Below are 21,989 nucleotides of genomic sequence, written 5' to 3'. Positions count from 1 at the left end.
TCAGCACAATGACGCTGCAAGTTATGGGTTATTCTCCTACCTTTACCTTTACCTTATATTTTGTATGATGGCATAAAATATAGGGAATTAAGATAATTTATCGGAGAAATGATTAATTTATCGGAAAAATTATAAGTGCTGCAGAAACATGGCCTAATGGAGGAAATTCATCTGGTTATCTCATATTTATGTTTTAATTTCTTTTTTTGTTTAGCCTATTTCAATCTAATGACTAAAAAGACCTGCTTTTCTTGTCAAAAAAGTTATGTTTTGCTCTTCACTTTAGACCTACACAATATCAGTTTATGTATTGCGGCCAACTGACCTATACCATTTTAATATTTATAAATAATAATAATCAAATTAATAATACACGATTTGTATAGGGCTCGCTCATATTCAATTTTAAAGAACAACAATCTAGATAGGGCCTACCCTATTTACGGATCATTGAAATCGGTAAACCTGGCCACGGCTAAAAGTAATGGTTTTGGCTGTTCAATATTGGGCTGCCAACACTGATTTTGATAAAGCAGGCAGGAATAAAGCAAGACGACAAGACCAATGAATTAATGAGTCAAAGGATTGCCCTTTACCTTTTAAACAATAATTTTCTGATTGTGATAATTTGGTGTACTGTCAATTTGGGAACGAAAATGATGCAGCCCACTTGACATATACTATTTTAATATTTATTACTATAAATAATAATAGAAGTAATTTTTAGCAAAGAACCCTTTAGTATGAAAATATAAAGATGGCTCGTACATTTGTTTCTAGTAGTCATAGTTTTGGTAAAACGACAATGTTTTATTCTGTTATGATCTCGAATATCACTTGTTTCTCTTTACAAAATTCAAGGAAAAATACTAGGATATTTTGTTTTATTATAGGGTTTTTTCCCAGACAAATTGAATAACATGAACAACATAGATGTGATCGAAAATAATATAAAAGAGTAACTAATCTTCATACATTTTGATATTTAGAGGCATATATGAATAGGCTTATCTAACAGACATATTTAATTAATTTTTTCTGGTCATATATAATTTATTTCGCCAAAATAACAGGAGCAACTTAATGGTGTATATGGCAGGATTGCCTAATTGAAGAATACTTGCAATCGAGGGGTACTCTGTTTATTGACAAGGATTAAAGAACTGCTTAAAAACAGTAAATTATTACAGTATATATAATATGAAATTAGATATAAAGTAGTGAAATCATAAAAAAAATCTATAAATATAGAGTTAAATGAATAAAAAAATTAAATTAAACTACAGGAGGCCGCTAATTGTATTATACGATATTATACACAGGAACGTGCATTGCTTTGGACACAGAACGCGCATCACGTTGGACACAGAATGGCTTCTAAATTCTCAATGTCGCAACTCTTTCTATATGGCTCTGGTGTATTGCGATGATGTGCGCCTTCCGCCTTGTTCTTCTGTCCCCCGCCTCCTATGTGTTGCTTTAAAAGTTCATCATATATAATTACTTCATAAGCTCCCTCATTGTGTTCGTTTTTTCTTATGTGATTCTTTTATTTTTGCTCCTGCCATGGTGGCTCTTTCCCCAAAATATTAACTTTCCAGTTAAGTATGTGGTCATACTGTGTCATTATGATCTGTTTATTTAGTTCCGAATCAACATTTTTTTTCTCGCTTTTTACAGTTCTTATCAGGTTCTGCAAAAAGTAGAGCATGGGCAAATGAAAGGAACTCAACTCGACTTGGCCCATTTCGACAAATATGCATGACTGTCAGTTCCTTTCAGTTGTGTTCTGTTGCAGAGAACGTTCATTTCGACCAGTTCAGTTGAGTTCCGTGTTCACCTGAGCCTGCCTTAGTTTACAAGCATAAATTTGTCACTGGTAATGGATATAATTAAGCCTACAGTATATTTGTAAATGATTAAGCCTCTTTCTGTCCCATGTAGAATATACAATGTGCGTGAAGCCCATATCGTGAAATGGTTTTAAAATAACTTTATTAAAACATGTTTTTTTCTACAGGAGTAGTTAATTGATTATCTTCAAATATTTATATTCAATTATTAATATAAAATTTGGCTAATTCTCAAAGTAGTCATAATAGTGGAAACGATTTGGCACAGCTGGAACGATTTGGTTTCCCGATCTGAACGTCGTGTTTCAATCCTTCGCTGTTCATTTTGCTTGTGTCCTTAAGCAAGGCACTTATTTGCATTGCTTCTCTCCACCGAGGATTACTTTATTGTTGCGCTGATTACCAGCAGCAACACTTATAAGCATGTGGACTCAATGACCAGGGAAAAACAAAGTGGTTTGTAACCTATAAGGAATATGCGCTATATAAAGATACGAAATAAACTAAACTAAAGTTATGAAAATGATATTTTAAATGACGCTAAAGATTTATATGGCGCCAATTCCAAATGAATGAACAAGGGAATTTAGCTGAGTCAATTGAAAAAAACATTTTTCATTTTTTTATGGATATTTTTGAAGTTATTTGATATTAAATGTTGAAAATGTATATTTAGCATTACAGATGGGACATTTAAAAATTCTAAATATTTTTTGAACAGTGAATCTGTTATCAGTATTTTGTGTATACACAGCTGAGTTTCATTGTATTCACTTTATTACAAAAACTATGTGTTTGGTTAACATTTGTTATTATTTATTTCATACACATTCAAAATTCATAATTGTACCATCCGTTCTGTTTTAGAAAGTTACATTTTTACATTCATTTAAAAAGTAATATAATGAACTTGATATTAAATTTTCTCCTACTAAAGACTGTAAGTTATATTATCAACTAATTTTTTGTTTAACCTGGATAAAATATATCTATAAAATATATTGTTACGGATAGGATGATTCAAAATTGCCGCAATAGTGAGTTTTTTGATACTGCATTAAAGTCAAAGCAAGTGTTAAGGGCTTAACCAGCGAGCCATCCAGCCATCTTTTGGACAGCCAACAATTATTTAGGATGGCCACTTTTACAATGATGGCTTGAATGGCTTGGCCTACTCAGCTCGACCTATCCTAGTTGTGACTGGCCTACCTTTAGCACATTCTTTCTTCTTCGAATCTACTGTATCAAATATCGCATTAAACTAAAGCGTATTTACGTTTGATAAACAACCTTTATTGATTAAATTTTCGTTGGGAATTCCTGAAAAAGGTAAGGCTAAACCATTGTCTACCCGGTGAACATGCGTATGTCGTGTTAAAAACATATTTAACAGATAAATTGTATTACTATGTTTGGAGGCTCCTCGATGCCAAGGCTGTGCCTTGTGAGGAGCCTCCGTGTGAATATGTTGAATAAAACACCCCTCTAGACCATCTAGAGCTTCTTGTCTCGATCGGCCCCACTTTCGGCCCCCGTATCTCCCCCTCCCCCCGCCTTTCGGATATCTCTGGGTACGCCCTTGTTTGCAACAGCTAGGTTGAAAATGTAAAAAGGGTAACATGAAAATGATGAGACAAAATGACAATGACAAAACATTATGTTAAAACCATCTTAATAATTGTTTGTAATTTAACTTGTTAAATCCGGATGTGGAAAATTTTAAAATGTATATCGTTGTAAGTGAAAGAAATTCTGGTAAATGAAGAGTATTTTGTTTTTAATCTTTAAATTATTTTGTTTCCCTTGTCTACCTTGTCAAGCTCTTATACTAGTAATCATCATGGCTCCAAAGCGCACATTGTCAGTAGACATGTTGATCCGAAAAATGCCGTACGGTCCACGTGCCACTATATGCAGAATGATGGACATATCTAACTGGAAAGAACTAGCAGGAGCTATAACCGATCCAAAGACTAATGATTGCAGATATTCAGTAGATGCAATAGCGTAAGTAGGCCTATGTACACATTAAATTCCAATTTATATTTGCTATATAATGATTTTAATTTTCTTCCACATTTTTAATGAAGTGCCTGATGTCCTGTGAGCTTGCACATCACAAACCGTGTGGTGTGTATTATGCAAAAGACCAGTATGAGAAAGTAAAATTTTCAGCCATTTATAATAACCCATATATTTACTACTTACCTATTGAAAATATATTGCTCACAAATGCTAATGCTTGATTATTTTAAGACTACCTTGGTTTAACACAAGAGAATATTATTTTATGCCATAATGCTTTTCTTAATATACTTCTGAGCATGTGCAGACCTTGCCTAATTTTGGAAAATGTTCACACACACCCGGGAGATACAGTAGGGTATACTTTAAACGATTTCAGAAAATCAAGGTTCCATTGTACAGTATATATATATATTACATGTTTCATCTTTGGAACACAACAAAGAAATATTAAAGAAACTACAGTATTAAGGGGTAGACAGGATGATAAAAAAAAAAAGTTGATTTAAATCAACTAGGCCTATCTAGTGATTCTCCAACTCATAAAAGCCAACATTTAAAAGTAGATATACAAACTAAAGATGATACAGTATGTTCAATAGAACATGAACCCAGTCAATTTTCAGGATTTGACCAGAAGGTGACCTTTGACCTCAAGCTGTGAACACCCCATGTTTGGTAGGAGTCTGTCTAATGCAATTGGTCCAATCGTTAGTCACTACTGTAGTAGTATTTGATAATTTTCACCGAAATGACCCCTTTTTTTTGGTGTTTTTTGAACCTAATGCCCCTTATGTGGCCTTTGACACCAAGTGAAGTGAACAACACATAAATGAGAGGTGGCACTGGTCCTACTCACTAAATTTTAATTAAATCGGTCCAGTAGTTTGCCACTAGTAGCCTTTTAAAATGTTGCCAGAAAGAAAGAACTAGAGATACAGTACTATGTTCAATAGAGCTAAATGGCGAACCAAGATGACGTCACTGAAATTTGGCGAGTTGGGTATGAAATGATAAACAAATCGAAACTCGCTATGTTATTGTGTATGAAGTGTGTTGAAAAGGGCAAGTAAACGAACGTTTTTAAACACATCTAAAACAGTAGGATGGCATTTTTTACAATGCCCTGTAACATTTTATATTGTATAGGCAGATTTGAACACATTTTAGTTAAATTTGTATTTAATTAAAACCATAAATTGGCGTATTTGTGTCACCTACCAGCCGAACCAAGTGCTAGGCCAACTTGTACACAAAATATCGGACGGTATTTCACTTCACAATTTCCCATCCGTCTCTTTTACTCCTTTAGGAGCTCATAGTGAGCAGAGTAAATTTTGGAATATCTACTAGTAGTTTAGGTTCCGTTTGAAATTACAAATACAGCAAGAATCATGGGTACACAGCAAAAACATTGAGAAGCGGCCATGATTGCTATGTATAAAAATAGGAAATTAGCGCCCTCAACGGTTTATTATAATTTTATATCCAATACGATTGTCGACGTCTGTTCGCCATTTCCCTGTATAGAACATGAACCCAGTCATTTTTTAAGAGATAACCACTGTGACCGTGAACCTCAACCTGTGAACACCCCATGTTTGGTAGTCTGTCTAATGCAATTGGTCCAATCGTTAGTCACTAGCAATATTTGATAATTTTCACTATAGTGACCCTTGTGATTTTTGACCTATAGGTGAAGAGTAGTTTTTCATGTTTAGAAGGTCCTAAGGATCATTCCTGGTAAATTCGAGCGCAATTGGGCTATTTTGAAAATTTGACCCCGATGACCCCTATATAACCACTGTAGGAGTATCACTGGTTCTTAATGATCAAATTTTATTGAATTCATGATGTCATCACTGTAACTCCCAATGTTATTAGCCTATTCCCCAGTATCCACTAATTTTTCTATTAGTGGACGCTTGGCTTGATTTTAGGTTCGTGTGCAAAAAAAAATTCCTCATTTTTTTGTCACCGCGAAGACATCGTGCACCGCGATAAAAATTAAACTGTAATTGAAAATTACTTTCGTAAAACAAGCTTCATTAGAACCCAAAGAAAGTTACTTCAAATTCAATATTAATTATGAATAATTTTAATTGTTCATGGATTCATTGAATTCCTGAAAAGGAATCCATGAACCCTTATAAACACAACAAACTGAACGTTTTATAGGAATATTCTAGACCTATTTTAAAGACTCAAGGAACAAATTTAGATGTAGGCCTATGGCCAATACAGTTGGTTATAAAAAACTAAAATTAAAAGACGGCAATTAGTAGAGCATGCATCGTACACTAAATGGAAAATTATTATACTTAGGTTAGATTTAATGCATTCAAAAATTTCCTTCGGGCCTTGCAGGCCCTCAGGAAATTTTTTCAAGCATTACCCTTCACATAATAATTTTTGTATAGTGTACTATGCGGAGTTCTACTAATTGCTTATTATGACCATCAGTTAAAACCAGTTGTAGCCTATAATGGAATGTTGTACAATTTTAGGATACTACACATGTCTCTTATGGGACATTCACCAGTTGACATTTTCCGTGCAAAAACGGCTGTGATTTACAGCAACAATCAGAATCACTTTATTTTGGTGACAGATTATATTTGTGCTTTGATTAAAGTGTACTACTACTACATTGACCCTGCCGACAGATCAAATTTTTAGCATAGTACAGTACTGTACTACTGTATGTTTAGACAAAGAATGCAGGTTGAGGTTTTATGTACAGGTCTACTACCATCACTTAACTTTACTTAGCTCAATTGGGCTATTTTAAAAATTTGACCCCGATGACCCCTATGTAACTACTGATGCCAGACAGGGGTATAGGAAGTGTCACTGGTTCTTAATGATCAAATTTGATTGAATTCGGTTCAGTTGTTTGCCATTAGTAACATTTTGAACCTTTGACCTATAAACTTTGACATATGGGGTGAAGAGTATTTTTTTCACGTTTAGAAGGTCCTAAGGATCATTCCTGGTAAGTTCGAGCTCAATAGGGCTATTTTGAAAATTTGACTCCGATGACCCCTATGTACAGTAACCACTGATGCCAGACAGGGGTGTAAGAGGTGTCACTGGTACTTAATGATCAAATTTTATTCAATTCCGTTCAATTGTTTGCCATTAGTAACATTTTTAACCTTTGACCTATAAACTTTGACATATGGGGTGAAGAGTATTTTTTTGTGTGTTTAGAAGGTCCTAAGGATCATTCTTGGTAAATTTGAGCTCAATTGAGCTATTTTGAAAATATAACCCCGATGACCCCTATGTGATCCCTTATCAAAGACTGGGGTGTAGGAGGTGTCGCCAGTTCTTAACGATGAAATTTGACTGAATTTGGTCCAATGGTTTGCCATTAGTATCATTTTGAAATGTTACTAGAGAGAACAAAAGATTAACCTTTTAATGACCTTTGACCGTAAATCTCTAAACACCATAAAGACCCTACCTTATGCCAATACATATGTGCCCAGGACAAGACTCTGCTATGTTATTTGTGGCAGAAGTCTTTTATTCATTTTTTTGAAAGTTTTTTTACTCTAATGACCCCTATGTGACGTTTGACCCCAAGCAGTGAACACCCCATGTATGAGAGGTGTCACCGATTATACTGACCAGGTTTGGTTGAAATCGGCACACAACTGTTTGGCACTAGTAGCGTTTTGAAATGTTGCCAGAAAAAAATACCCCAAAAAACTGTTGTTGATTTAACAAATTTCTAGGATTATAACACAATGACAGTTAGTACATTCAATCAGTTTATACATTTTTCTTGTTAATATAATTTTTTTATATTCCATATGCCTATTTATAATAGAAAATACTAATTGGTATCAAATCTACTCACAACTGTAGATTTGTAAACGTTTGTGAGTGAATTGGGAATCAATTTACAACTTTTCTGTGCAGGTCAATGACCTTTTGACCTCTAGCTACGTCAATTTCTGCCTGTTTCAAAATTGTTTCAATTTGAATGACTGACCAATCTGTAGGCTACAAATCCATTGACTAAATCAAGAGTTAAGAGCAATGTGTTACCCCTACCCCAAAAACTGTTGTTGATCACAATTTTCTCGGATCATAAACATTGACAATATTACATAATGCATTTTAATTTTTTTATTGTTAACCTCAATTTTTGTATTCCATATGTCAATAACTACAAGAAAAACACAATTTGTATCAAATACATCCAAAATTAGACATATGGAATTGAAGTTTATTGATATTTTATGAAAAAATTTGCATTTTAGAAAAAGGTCGATGACCATTTGACCTCTAGTGAAGTTAATAATTGTCAGATTAATTTTATTTAAACAGCATATGATTAAGAAACACATGCTACACATTGCTACCAAAGTAATATTGATGGGATTTTTAAATCACAGGTTATGGGCATAAATGTTACCCTCCCCCCAAAAAAAGTATTGACCATAAAACACTAACGACCATTACAAATGACGCGAGTACATACAATGCATCCCTATATTTTTCTTGTTAACATCAATTTTTTTGTTCTATATGCCCGTAGGAACAAAATAATACCAAGGAAGTTTAACTGTGGGGGGTGTGCACGGTGACCCCCTCCAGCCCATGGCCTATAGCCTTTTAAAAGAGAACTAGCAAAATGATTTTTTGTTTTAGAGGAGATTTTTGATATGCCATTAATAATAGAATCAACCTTAAAATCGTTATTTGGCAAGTGTTTATGAAGTTCTAGGTCATTATATATGATTTTACCGTGACGTCACTGGTGAAAAAAGTAACAAAAGATTGTGTATATAGCGCCGCGTAGGGTATCCACCGTGTACGATCTTTGCGTGCATGCTGTAACCATGTTTGTTGTAACTTGCATATCAAGTCATAGGCCTATCTGCATCAGCCGTTGTCAACAAATGAGTTACAGCCATGGTTACATCATGCACGCAAAGATCATAAGCGGCGGATACCCTACGCGGTTTTATTTGCACGATCTTTTGTTACATTTTTCGCCATTGACGTCACGATTAAATAGTATATAATGGACTATAACTTCATAAGAAATTGCCAAAAAACGATTTTAAGGTTGATTCTATTAATGGCATATCAAAATTCACCTCTAGAACAAAAAATCATTTTGCTAGTTCTCTTTTAAAATGTTGCCAGAAAGAAAGAAAGAAAGAAAGAAGAAACTGCTCGGAAACAGAACCCAGTCAGCATGCTGCTGACTGGGTAAAGAAGAAACTGCTCAGAACCCAGTCAGCATGCTGCTGACTGGGTAAAGAAGAAACTGCTCAGAAACAGAACCCAGTCAGCATGCTGCTGACTGGGTAAGAAACTGCTCAGAAACAGAACCCAGTCAGCATGCTGCTGACTGGGTAATAGGCATTTTTCGTTTTGACTACGCGGCCAGTCTACTTCGAACTAATAGAGCGTAACAGACATCTGCGCATGCTCACAAACCTTACTGGCTAAATCAGTGTTGTGATAGCTTCCGTGACAACCCCAATTTCTGAATTTGGCGTAGTGGCGACTACCCTAATATTGACCAATCAGATAACCGGATTCTTTGGCAAAGTGTTAGTCTACATGATAACAGTAAATGAAGGACAAACAGCACTTTTCAGACTAACAAATTAATTTAAATGCTTGTAACTTCATAAGGAATTGTCAGATTCAATTGATTCTTTTACCATTTCATAGCGCTCATTTACTCTTTAATCCAGTATTAATAACTAAAAATCATTTTTGCAATGGGTGACTTGTTTGGCTTGTCTTTGCCAATTGTGATAATGGGCAGCATTACCTCTGCAAATAACATGGATAAAAATAAGGTGATCGGTGTGGCGCAAAATTTGGGAGATATACTGTAACATTCAATAGATGTGATTTTTCTTATATAAGGCCTTTGCAATGAATGTAGTACCTAAAAATCTTACCGGTAAATCTATTTTTTTACATTTAATTTCATCCTGTTTTTTTTTATTTTTTTACTCCAATCAAGGATAGAATGTAAATCATTTGGAAGCACATAAGTATCATAATAACAGATTTAATTGTACTGTAAAGTAGGGTATTATTCGCATACATTTTAACACTAATGGATAATGAGGCTATGAGGTCAATTACAAACAAATTAAAGAGTATTGGCCCCAGAACCGAACCTGCGCCACTCCAGATAGCACAGGACACACAGGGGAAGAGGCTCCCCTAAACACAACCTTTTGAGTACAATTCAGCAAAAAGGATGAACCCATTGTAGTGTGGCGCCACATATACCATAGCCATGAAAAAACAAATTACTTGTGCCTTATTTGAATTATTTGTGTATTATTGCTTTAATTATATTATAGTGTAATATTGCTGAAATACTGTAATTGTCAGCACATTTTTGCCATTACCTTTATTATTTTCATGTTAAACCATCGCCATTCAAATATGGTAATATATCATTTTCTTAAAGGAATTTTGAGTTGGAGCTGAGAAAAGGTAATAGTATGACTGAAGCCATGTTAAGGGATTGGGGAACACAAGAAACAAAAGTTGGACAGCTCTTAGAAATTCTCATGGAAATTGGAAGGCAAGATGTCATACAAGAAGTTATGCCTGGTGAGATACTTTAAGGATTATTTTTTTTAAATTTTTGGCATATATAATCAAAGATCAATTCATTGTGGACATATTGTCTGGGCAAACATGTCACTTTAAAGCTAACTTTGTATGTTACAATATAAAAATGCGCATTACAAAATTTAAAAGCCACAATTGAATTTTATCATTCATTTAAACAGGTAATACAAAATATAACATAAAAATTTACAGGGTATTAGTTGATATTTATATCTACTGTATTGAAATCTATATTTTAAATGCAATGAACAAATCCAAGAATAACATTAACTTGAATTTTCAATAATAATATTTTCTATATAAAAGCTGGCTCAAGAATGTTAGAATCAAAATAAATACTAGAAAAATTATAAAATACAAATAACCGGTGGTTATGTGAATATGTATCCCTCATACAAAGAAGACATTATTCATCCCACTACAGGGGAATTTCATGGCTGAATATAACAAAATACATTAGACAATTAACTTATACCTGTAGTGATAGTAATAATACTAATAATAATAATTAGTAATATTAAAATACTAAATGAAAAATTAATATAGTAATCATGATAATGATGTACTGGCCACCTGCACTACATCTATTTCTTTTGTGAGAAATTTTCTAAATTTTAATAGACCAATAGAGGGATTCGGCAATGTTTGTTTACAACCAGTCACATGACCTACGGTGGGTGTACCATCAAAAATATTACAGTGCGATCAGTGTGAAGATATAGGAAAATGTAATGTTATGGTTTCAAAAACAACCACCTACTAAACGTTAACGTGACAAATAATTGGCAAAGAAATACAATACGATTGTTCAAAATAGTGTTTATTTACTTATTCTAGCATTCTCCTGGCATTGTATGCTTTGAAATTCCTTCGTAAACCTTAACCAGCCTAGAAATCGTAGCATAGATATAAAGGCCGTAGATAGGCAGGGGCCTAGTCCTAACACTTGTCAAAAAATCCCAAATTCTCTTGGACGACAAGTCACAAAAAACTTGTGTGTGTATTTCGGAACAGTCGAATTTGAGTAACTTAAATTACGTTCAAAAGAACAAATACAGCAATTATGATGATCTTTACAGCAATAACATGGGGCAGCCGCCATAGCTATCTCCGCTGTGCCAGTCCATTTATTACATCCAACACCCAACCTAGGTCATGTGACGCCCATCGCCGAATCCCTTTATTAACTTAAACTGACCTTTACCAGTTTTGAGCACAAACTTTATCTTCAGAGTGATAAGCAAAGTGGCGGTCGCTTAACAGTAGGTTGTATGCAGTGACTAAGGATGTGGGATTTTTTTGTGGCTGGGTCGTGATCATAATTTTTTGGACCTTTTCAGGGAGTCAAGAAAATCGATTACAGCGCCACCAGCTTGAAGCGAATGGCAGGCTCAGTTTCAGAATTGCTGGAATTGAGATAGATTGCGTCACGCAATTGGCAAGGTCTTTGGACTCATTACTGATACCTTATCAATGCTTTTTCATTCATGTCATTGTGAAAAGGCCCTAGAAAAAAATGTTCTTGGAAAAAATGTGGACCTTTGAAAATTTTGAGGATTTTGAGGGTGGTCGTACGACCTTCCCGACCCCCCGCCCTTCCATACACCCATGATGTAGATTAGCAATATAATATAATACAAATAATACTGTGTAATTTCAATATACTAATAATTTATTTTGTCATTGACATAATTAGATGTTTAATTTTATTATTTATTATTTATATTACTATCGTATTGTAATGTTGTTAGGTTGTAATTGTTGTTTGTAACCATTTTAACTACATTTTGATAGAGGGTCCCGAAAAACATCAGGCCCTTCGTGCGCAGTTTTAATGGTTACCTTCTCTAAATAAAATTGAAACAAAAAAATATTTAAAATATTGGTGCAGAAGTTGCCTGCAGGGCTCACATTCTAAAATAAACACTGTACTCCCCCTCTTTTCTTGGGGACCCAAGTTGTGATTTCCCACACTAGCCAGACCCATCTAATAATTGCACATCCAATGTTTTCCCCAAAATTTTGATGCTCTATGTTTTAAAAATGACTACTCGCCAGCGATTTTTGTTGTATTTTAATCTTCATTTTTGCAACTTTTAATAAATAAGACTTAGGCAACACTTAGTATGGCCCAAGCTGACTGATCCAAATTTTCAAAAATATAGGGTCTGCCATAGCAAAAATATTTTCGATCTTTAATTTAAATAAAATATTTGATAAAATTTAACCTTAATTTTTGCCCTTTGATCGACCAAAATAGATAGAGCGGCTTTTTAACTGTACAGTATTATTGTTTGTATTTGTAATTTATAGTTTTACCCATTTGAAATTTATTGGTATAACTGTTAGATCACCTGACAGAAACCGAAATTAATCTTAGATAAGATAGTATAATACATACTCCCAGTATCGAAATGCACGCCAGCTTGTCAGGATTCAATATTTAGACATAATTATGTCATCATCAGGAATTAAACACCTGACAGTGTTTTAAGTTTATTTCTATATGTGTTTGGAAAGTAAAACTTTTTGATTTAGGATTTGGATTTGAGTTTGGATATATTTGGTGTGACACAAACCAAGAATAAACCACACTCAAAAGTCCTAAGACTTATTTCCGGTGGGGTCCTTCTGGTGGGGATTTGTGTAGTACTCCAGGAGACAATCTCCTACTCTTTTCCTAAGAGTGTACTTCATTATTTAACATGTACATGGGCCATATTGCACATAGCACATAGCCCCAACGGCTTAAACATCTCTGAACTGAATGGAGCAGTCCACTTTCAGTGAATTAATTAACCAATGCATCCATTTAAAGACATGTTCATTTGTTCATTTGTTTTGGTATTAAATTTGAAACACACTTAAAAAAAGGTCCTTGTCATTTTATGAATGACAACCATAACTACCAAAAGTGACTAATAATATTTTTTTCTTCCTTTCCTTCTCCTTTCTTTTCATTTTTTTTTTCTGGTTCCTTTTTTTTCTTCCTCACCCCCTTTTTTTTCTTTCCCCTCTTCCACTTTTTTTTCTCTTTTTCTTTGAAACAATTCAAATGACAAAGAGAAATTTAGGCGTGTACTAAGTCATGAAGACTATCCCTAATATTTGAAAATGTAATCTAGTACAGTCAAATAAGAAGTGTTCTACAGTTTCTTTTGCGTTATCAGTACATAGTTTGCATGTGCCTGTGTTATGATTAGACCATGATTGTTTGCAGCCTTCAAGATCTAACATGTTGGATTTGGTTTGAATTTAAACTAATGCCTTTAAAGTTTGATTTGTCCAGCAAATACCTGTACTGTTCAAAATGTGGATTTCTTTTATACATTAAATATTCTGACAATGATGATTTACTTTGAGCTCTTATAAGCCATTCTTTATCATTGTTGTTTCTATTTTCTTTCTAAATTGCCTGATCCATTCAATTGCAGGATCCATATTAAACTTAGTAATTAAATCAACTTTAGTTAATGTTTCTCTTATATTGGATAACCATTGCAATTTTAAGTTTTTCTGAACGTAAAAAAATTGCTTTGAAAAATAAATGAGACCATCTGTTATCTTCCATGTTTTTTAGTCTATTAAAGTATTGGACCCTAAAATCATTTTTAATTGAGGTAACAGTTTGTCATCCCCAATTCACCGTATAATGCCTCTTTGGCAACATTCCTTGGGACTTGGTATATTTATACCAGTATTCCATTCATTGGGTATACTGTACATTGCAATTCTGTAAATCTTTTAAACATTTTACATAAAGTTACGGTCAACTCATTACCACCATTCTTTAACATTTCATTAGTTATTGTGTCTTAACATCAAAGTTAAGTTCATTAACAGTGTTACCGGAATTATTTTCGCATGATGGATTATGGACATAATTTGTGTTCAAATGACTGTCCGAGTTATCTTTAAGGTTTTGATTCATTTTTCATTGTGTTATAGTACATTTTTAGAGATGATTCGATTGTGCTCCTGTCAGATGTAACAGTTCCTGGAATTATTATCGAATTCACTTTTTTTGTTTGTTTTTTTTTCCATTCAACATATGCCAAAAATCACAGCATTGGGGGCCACACTTTTCCATTAATTTTAAACAATTTTCTACTCTTTTTTGCATGATTTTATGTTGTATTAGTGACTTTGATTCACTGCGTTTATTTTGATAGTCATTCCAAAGATCATTACACATATTTTCATTAAATAGAGGGTTGTCTTTAAGTTTAGAGTAATGACAATGTGCTCGACATGTATTTTTTCTAGATTTTAAAGATTCTTCTATTACTTTGTTGAACCATGGCTTAAAATTTTTATGTTTTGATTTATATCCAAAGCATTTCTGAGCTGCCAAAATGACCCTGGATTTTCACTGTTCCCAAGTTTCATTTGCACTTAAACCGGTTGGATCCCATTCACTAAAACTTAGTCCCCAGTAATGCTCGCGGGAAATATATTATAAATATGTGGGGTAATGTTTCATTTTTAAAGCAACATAAAAAAACATAGTTTTGTAATTTATGCAAATAAAATACATTTAGAACACTAAATTTGTAAAAAAAAATTTTTGGTATGAGAAATACGAGTTGTCCCTGCACAAATCCTGAGAGCTCACTTTTGTAATTTAAAAATATTGTCAATAGGGGTTGTTTCATAGGTTTTATAAGGTGGCCATACATAGATTTTATAAGGTGCCCATTTTTAAATCTAATATGGCTGCCATAATGACCTCCATAAAATGGTTTCTATCAAAAATGTTCTATGAGGGTGAACCCTCAATTACTGTTTTTAAGCTGTTAAATTTGTTGAAGACCTTTACTGTAAATGAGCACATGAATTGATGATCTGTTTATTTTGGTGACCCATACTGTTGCATCACAACCCATAGTCTGGGAAACTTGGCTGTACTCATAGTAATCAGTCATAGCATAGAGTATGGTTCATTTATGTGTGGTCATAGTAACTCTCTTCATAATTTTAACCCATAGATTAAAGAAATATTGTCCCCTGAAAATGACGAAACATTTTTAAAAATAAAATTTGAAATTTACTTGCTCATTTTTCAGTGACATATAAGTTATAAATTGAGCATAGAAATGAATTTAAGAAGTGTGTACCCTGATAATTATAAGAAATATAATTCAAACTAGATTTGAACTTGTCACTGAGGACGAGTTTGGTCATCCGCTGCACTTCGACCCTCAGGAAGCGCGAGTGGTGTGGATTGAAATGTTTTAAAATTCTCAAAATAGCCTAAAATATGCTCTAGTTAGTTAGAGTGTAATTTTAAGCATTTAAAAAGATGTATGCTTGCGTACATGGACGTCTTGATGCCTGTGCGCATGTTAATAGCACAAAAAAACTTTACTCCTGATATGAATACAGTGTCAGGAACCCAAAATATGTAACAAAACGTAATCTCCAGCTTCAGTACACGTGCTGTGCGCGTGGAAATTAGTGTATGGCGAGTAAATTATGGAAAGTTTTGTAATGCTGAACATGTCCTGAAACATGCTTTAATTTACCTGAAAAATGATATTGACAATTTCCAAATTTTACCGCACACTCATGCGCACATCACGAGGTGTGCGTGGACAGTAATGGCACACGAAATTAAACCTTTCCAAGTGTTTTTAAAACCGCCTGTTAGTTGGTAATGCCACACAAATTTTCCCTTGATATAACATATATATCGGTCTGATAGCGTCGAAATACAGTCTACCGCCCTCTGTTGTGTTTTTTACATCTATTAAGAAAGAGAGATAAAAGCGCTTCAAAAATTCATTCTTTTTGATTATGATGACGTTATCAAAATGAAAAATAAAGGTACACTTCCGAAAGAGAATTGTCTCAGCTATAACATACTCACAGGTGGGAGACGATCGAACAAGAATAAGCGAGATACGTTCAAATGAGTTTAAAAATAATGACAGTATAAATAAAAATTCAGTTTTTAACCCACTCTCTGAGAGAGAGGCTTATATGATGATTCTGAGCGAGTTTTGAAGTCATTTGTTTTTCTATCTCTTCCTTCGTTTGTGACGCGGTTATGTTGATCTTGCAATAATATGGAAGATAAGGCGTGGGGAATTTAAAGTATGAAGAGTTTTTGCGAAAATATTGTCGGGAAATATGTGAAAAGTATGTTTGTTTTTTTATCATATTTCTTAACACTACGGTGGGTTTCCTATGAAAGCGTGTTCGTCATTGATCAGATTGCAAATCGTCTGATTCCACATTGTGTTTATCAACCAATCACGGCCTGGAATGGTAAGCTTTGCGGCTAATGAATGCGTCTGCACGAGTCTAGTTGGCAGCGAAGAATGAGCCGTTTTGTGGTGCTTGCAAGTGTGGGTGGTCTCTCCCCTGAGAGATAAACAATGTACACTATTGTAATGCAGGCTCGCCTAGAGCTAGAGGAAGACGAACTAGGCCTATAGGCTGGCTGGGTAGTACGTGTGTGTAATAGATCAGATAACAGGAAATGTAAGCTACAAGTTGCTTTTATGTGTATTAAACCACATACTGTAATATTCAAATTAGTTAGTAGCGATGAGTGTATGTGTGTAGAACATTTCGTGTCAATGTACTGTAATGCAGGCTGGTTTGACGAAGACGAATAGGCTAGCTGGGTATGTACGTACGTGTGTGTAGGCATAGGCCCTAGTCTAGATCAGATACTACAGGAAAAAAATGTAGGCTACAAGTTGCTTTTATGTGTGTTAAACCACACATTCAAATCAGTCAGTAGTGATGAGTGTATGTACAGCACATTTCGATGATGACGACGTTGCCGTTAGGTACATGATGATAGCAAGGTCCCACATTGAATTTTTGTTCTATTGAGACGGTAGCTTTTCAGCATTGCTCTAGGATGATTTTCCTTTACATTTATGAATTTTTTAGCTTTTCGTACTCTACACTTAGCTATCCGTAGCCAACCACATAGGTCTAGGTACGTAATATATTAGATCAGATGTTAATTACATAAAATGTAGGCCGAAAGTCGTATTTAATGGGGGCGGAGTGGATTTCTTTTTTCGCGATTTACCATGGGATGGCAACTGTCATCGTTATCTAGATTTGTAGACGCCTATGGAGTGCGATATGGTAATGAAGATCGTTATTGACTGATGAGGCATGATTAAAAGTGGCTTTCGTTTTCAATGGATTACATTACATTCCATTCCATTCCAACGATGGTATAACCAGTTAATGGATAGCCCAGTAATGAGATATTTTGTTTAGATTTTCACAGCATGTTCCATGTACCTCCTCCATTTATTTAAAATTAAATTATTAAAACATTGCCTATAATTTAATCTAGTAGTGTACTAGTATATTATTTAATCTAGTAATGTATATATTTAAAAACATATTGGGCAACGGCAAGTATTCATACTACTTACAGGTATATATACACACACACACACACACATATATATATATATATATATATATACTGTCTCTTATACACATCTAGATGTGTATAAGAGACAGTATATATATATATATATATATATATATACATCAATATCTGACGTCGCCCAAGAAGTTATTTAGCCTTTCTCAAACAAAGCTGCATGTTTAACTAACAAAGAAAGACAAATGATATACGTAATTATAATGCGCCTTTGGAAAAATATATTTCTTCACAATAAAATACTTCTATGCAACAAATTCCATTCACTCACCAAACTGTCTACTTATATTATAAACCTCTACATAAATATCTTCATAATTACAATACAAATTATTTCAAAAAGTTACGTACACAACAAACCTTACAACAACCATATTTCCTTTATTATCACTGTACACGACATCACACCTTTCCTAACTGTAAAGTGAACATAACAAAAAACTCTAACTTAAATGTTTTTCTTTATGCTCAATACACATAACAACACTCCACACAACCTCCACCCACCGACAGCACTTAAACTATGCCAGCTATTGTCAAGTGGGCTATTGGATCGTTGATGCTCTCGTTTTAAATTCAGAAGGCAATATGGATGACATCACAATGTCCGATCAGCCATAATGATCTATAAAACCATATCTACAATTCATGTGCTTTCAGAATATGTAATAAAAATTGGGGGTCACCTTTCATCCTAAGGAGCTATAACTGATTAAAAATATTCATGCCCACTCAACATGATTGAGAAATGACAATTGGTTAGGATGATATGATCGATAATGTAAAAATGCAAAATTACGCGTAGATGACCCACGCATGACTGAACACGTTGAAAAGCTTACCGTGACTATTCCAGGCCAAGCCAAAATGTTCGATGAAGTGGCTGTGTGCGAAGCTCGTAGCAATTTTGAGATATTGTGCGAACAAGAAATGGGGAGAAAGAAAGAATAAAAAAAAAAAGATCCAGTACAATACAAGAGGTGATCCGCTCGAGAAGCGGGATCACCTAAAATTGTTTCTATGTTGATAATTTTTATGTTCAAAATGATAGAATTACTTCATATTTAACGTTCTTTCTCCATAGAGTTTCTAAACCAAAACAATCCAAACAGTGAGCTTGTTGACCATTATGAGGAATACCCTGTGGTTAAGAACATTGATGGAAATTCTGCCAGTAGCATTGAGGATAATATGACAGCTATGAAAATTGGTGATACCAAGAACACTCAGGGAACAACAGCAGTAGCTTGGTCATCAGATACAATACAAATCACGGAGGAAGCAAGTGCTGAAGGAGGTATTGTAATTGTTAATGCTGTTAAATTTATTTAGCATCTTTCACAATTAGTGTTGCCATGTACAGTAATATAAATGAACTATAAAGTACAGTAGACTGGAGATACAAAATGTGTGATGAGACACTATTTAATTGAACACAAACAATCACGTCCGCAAGTCGAGTGGTAAGGTAGGGGCATAACTACAGCCTTAACATTGGTGCTGGTTCCAGCCACTCCTCGCTCAGGGTTCAGTTGGTAAAACCAAGTCTTCTTGGGTAAGGACTTAAAATGGAGGTCCTGTGTACACTTCTGGCTCGTGTGCACTTTTTAAGAAACCATGGCATGCACCTTTTGGAAGAGTAGGGGATTACCCTGATGCTATGGTTTATTTCAGCCCCTGTCACTGAATGATGTGAACATGTAGGTAGTATAAGCACCTCTTTGCAGCTGCTATGTAGTCACAGACCGCGCCCTTTCGCAATTAAGCACAATGATGCTATGAGTTATGGGTTATTCTCCTACATTTACATTTTATCCACATAGCAACAAACTTAACTGAAAAAATCAGTAACAGTCTTACGAGAGAGATAAATTCTCAAGTATTAATGCAAGAGATACAGTACTAAAACCAAAAAAATAAACTACAAAAATTAGAAAAATGGAACTTGAGGCATACTGTATGTTGAACTTGAATAATACTGCAAGAGTGCAGTAAAATAGGTAAGGATGCATGCAAGGACATGTAGCAGCATTGCTTGCCATGTGTTTCTTCATGTTATATACATAACCTCTTTGTAATCTCCATTTAGGATTGGATAAATTCCCCCTACTCAAATTATGACGTACTAGGTTGTTTGTAGTGCACATGAGCCATTGTGTACACCAGTGGCATACATTTTATGATCCTTATCAGAGAAGACTTTTACCACTAGGAACATAGACAAACCTGCCTCTTGGACCAATGCTGGTATTGCTAAACTAATTTGGTACAATTATAATTGAAATTTTTTCCATAGAATTGATACAGATGATATTAAATAGTAATGACATTGATAATGCTTATGATGTTTAAAATTATATGTTAATTAAAGGGAATTAAAAAGAATAATCAGTATTGATCATATTTGTTTTATCTCAACCAATAACTTTCTAAGCTGTCTCTACCTATCACTGAAAAAAAATTAGAAGATGTCATCATTAATACCATAATGAACGATAGTAAAGTTAACCAAAAGGACCAAACAGGACATAAACTACATGCAAAGGACATCAACAGAATTGAGATAGGATGATAATAATATAATATGTATGTTTTTTTCAGTGAAAGAACTAACTTTCTTTGCATTGAGAGCGATAGCAAAGAACTTTGACCCAAAATCTAAATTAGGGGAAGGTGGCTTTGGAACTGTATATTTAGGAAGTAGTCCCAAGTATGGAGACATTGCAATTAAAGTATTGAAAGAAGTAAGTACTTTATTAGTTTATGTATTATTATTATTATTATTATTATTATTATTTTATATACATGTGGGTGTGGGTGTATATGCATACAGTTATGCTGCATTGAAGTGATGGGTGCACGTATATCCTGGTGTGCATATTGGCGAAACATCAAGGTAAGCAAGGTATCCAGTGCTAATAAAAACAAACAAACTAATAAAAACAATAATAACTAGGAGATACTGTGTTCAATAGAACATGGTCCAGTCATTAGTTCCTATGCATGTAATGCAATAGGAACTATTGTAATCACTCTCACTGTTTTTTCCTTTGTTTTTATTGTGTGTAGTATGTGTGTGCGTATGTGTGTAGACATTTTATGCAAATGCGCATGCGTCAAAGAAAAGTTTTCCGACATTTTGTTTTACCTCGCGATGCGAAGATCGATGTGAAGTTTCTGCAGAGTTCAGTCAGGGCTCACGCTGACTGATCGGCAAGTCGGCATGGATGAAACTATTTTGATTTTACGGCAAAAAAAAATCAACTGCTGTAGCATAGGTATTTTGAAGAATGCCTAAAATAAAACAAAAAAGTTTTAATATTTGCTGAAATACATCGTTTTTTTCATTTAGATCTCACCAACTCCATGCGACGTTTTTTTCTGTTGTATGAGTAGTCATACTGTATGAAGGTACTATATCTCCGACAGTTGGCTATGCAGCAATGTACCCTTTAAATGCAAATTGAAGACAAGTGAAGATACAAAGGCAGCCGACTGTCGGGTACATAACTCTGCATTGCTCCGCCATCTTGTCAGCACTCTAGTTCACAAAAACATTAGGCCTAGTTCAGTACAGTAGTTACTGCGATACGAGAGTGGTAGATCGTTCAGTCAGTGATATTGTGTTATCGTCTAATACATTTTAATAATGTGTGTAAAATTTAAGAATGCGTGGGTCGCTTTCCCTTTGTTATGCGGTAGTTGTATACGTAGCAGAGTGAGCAATCTAAGCCTAGCCTAGGGCCTAGATAGTATACGTTCTTGATCATTGTAATGAAAACTTCGGGTGACAGACGATTGGGCCCAACTGGTGTGGACGATCGGACCCAAGATAGCTTCAAATAAATTGTAGTCCTAGTAGGCCACTGCTACCACCCCCACTCCTGATATCGTTCTAAACTACTGTAAAATGAAATTACTGTATACCTGCCTAGGCCCAATGCCTACGAAATTTTTTCAAAGAAATTTGCTAAAAATATTACTGTAATTTGCCTGTCGAATTATATTTACCAGTACCAGTGTGGTCTAAAATCACTATTTTGGGCCATAAAGACTCC

General features: G+C 34.4%; 1 protein-coding gene across 1 annotated transcript in view; it reads left to right on the top strand.

The window, feature by feature from the left end:
• Positions 1–21,989, top strand: part of LOC117114031 (interleukin-1 receptor-associated kinase 4-like) — a 38,433-nt gene that overhangs the window by 8,540 nt on the left and 7,904 nt on the right. The window contains exons 2-5 of the mRNA XM_033257563.1: positions 3,674–3,860; positions 10,342–10,487; positions 19,016–19,228; positions 20,533–20,675. Coding sequence (XP_033113454.1) covers positions 3,694–3,860; positions 10,342–10,487; positions 19,016–19,228; positions 20,533–20,675 — 669 coding nt within the window. The 5' untranslated portion in view covers positions 3,674–3,693. The remainder of the gene's footprint in view (positions 1–3,673; positions 3,861–10,341; positions 10,488–19,015; positions 19,229–20,532; positions 20,676–21,989) is intronic.

The sequence above is a fragment of the Anneissia japonica genome, unplaced genomic scaffold (genome assembly GCF_011630105.1).
Source record: "Anneissia japonica isolate Jap-2015-1 unplaced genomic scaffold, ASM1163010v1 scaffold288208_len475333_cov186, whole genome shotgun sequence".
NCBI lineage: Eukaryota > Metazoa > Echinodermata > Crinoidea > Comatulida > Comatulidae > Anneissia > Anneissia japonica.
This window is presented reverse-complemented; position numbering and strand designations above follow the sequence as displayed.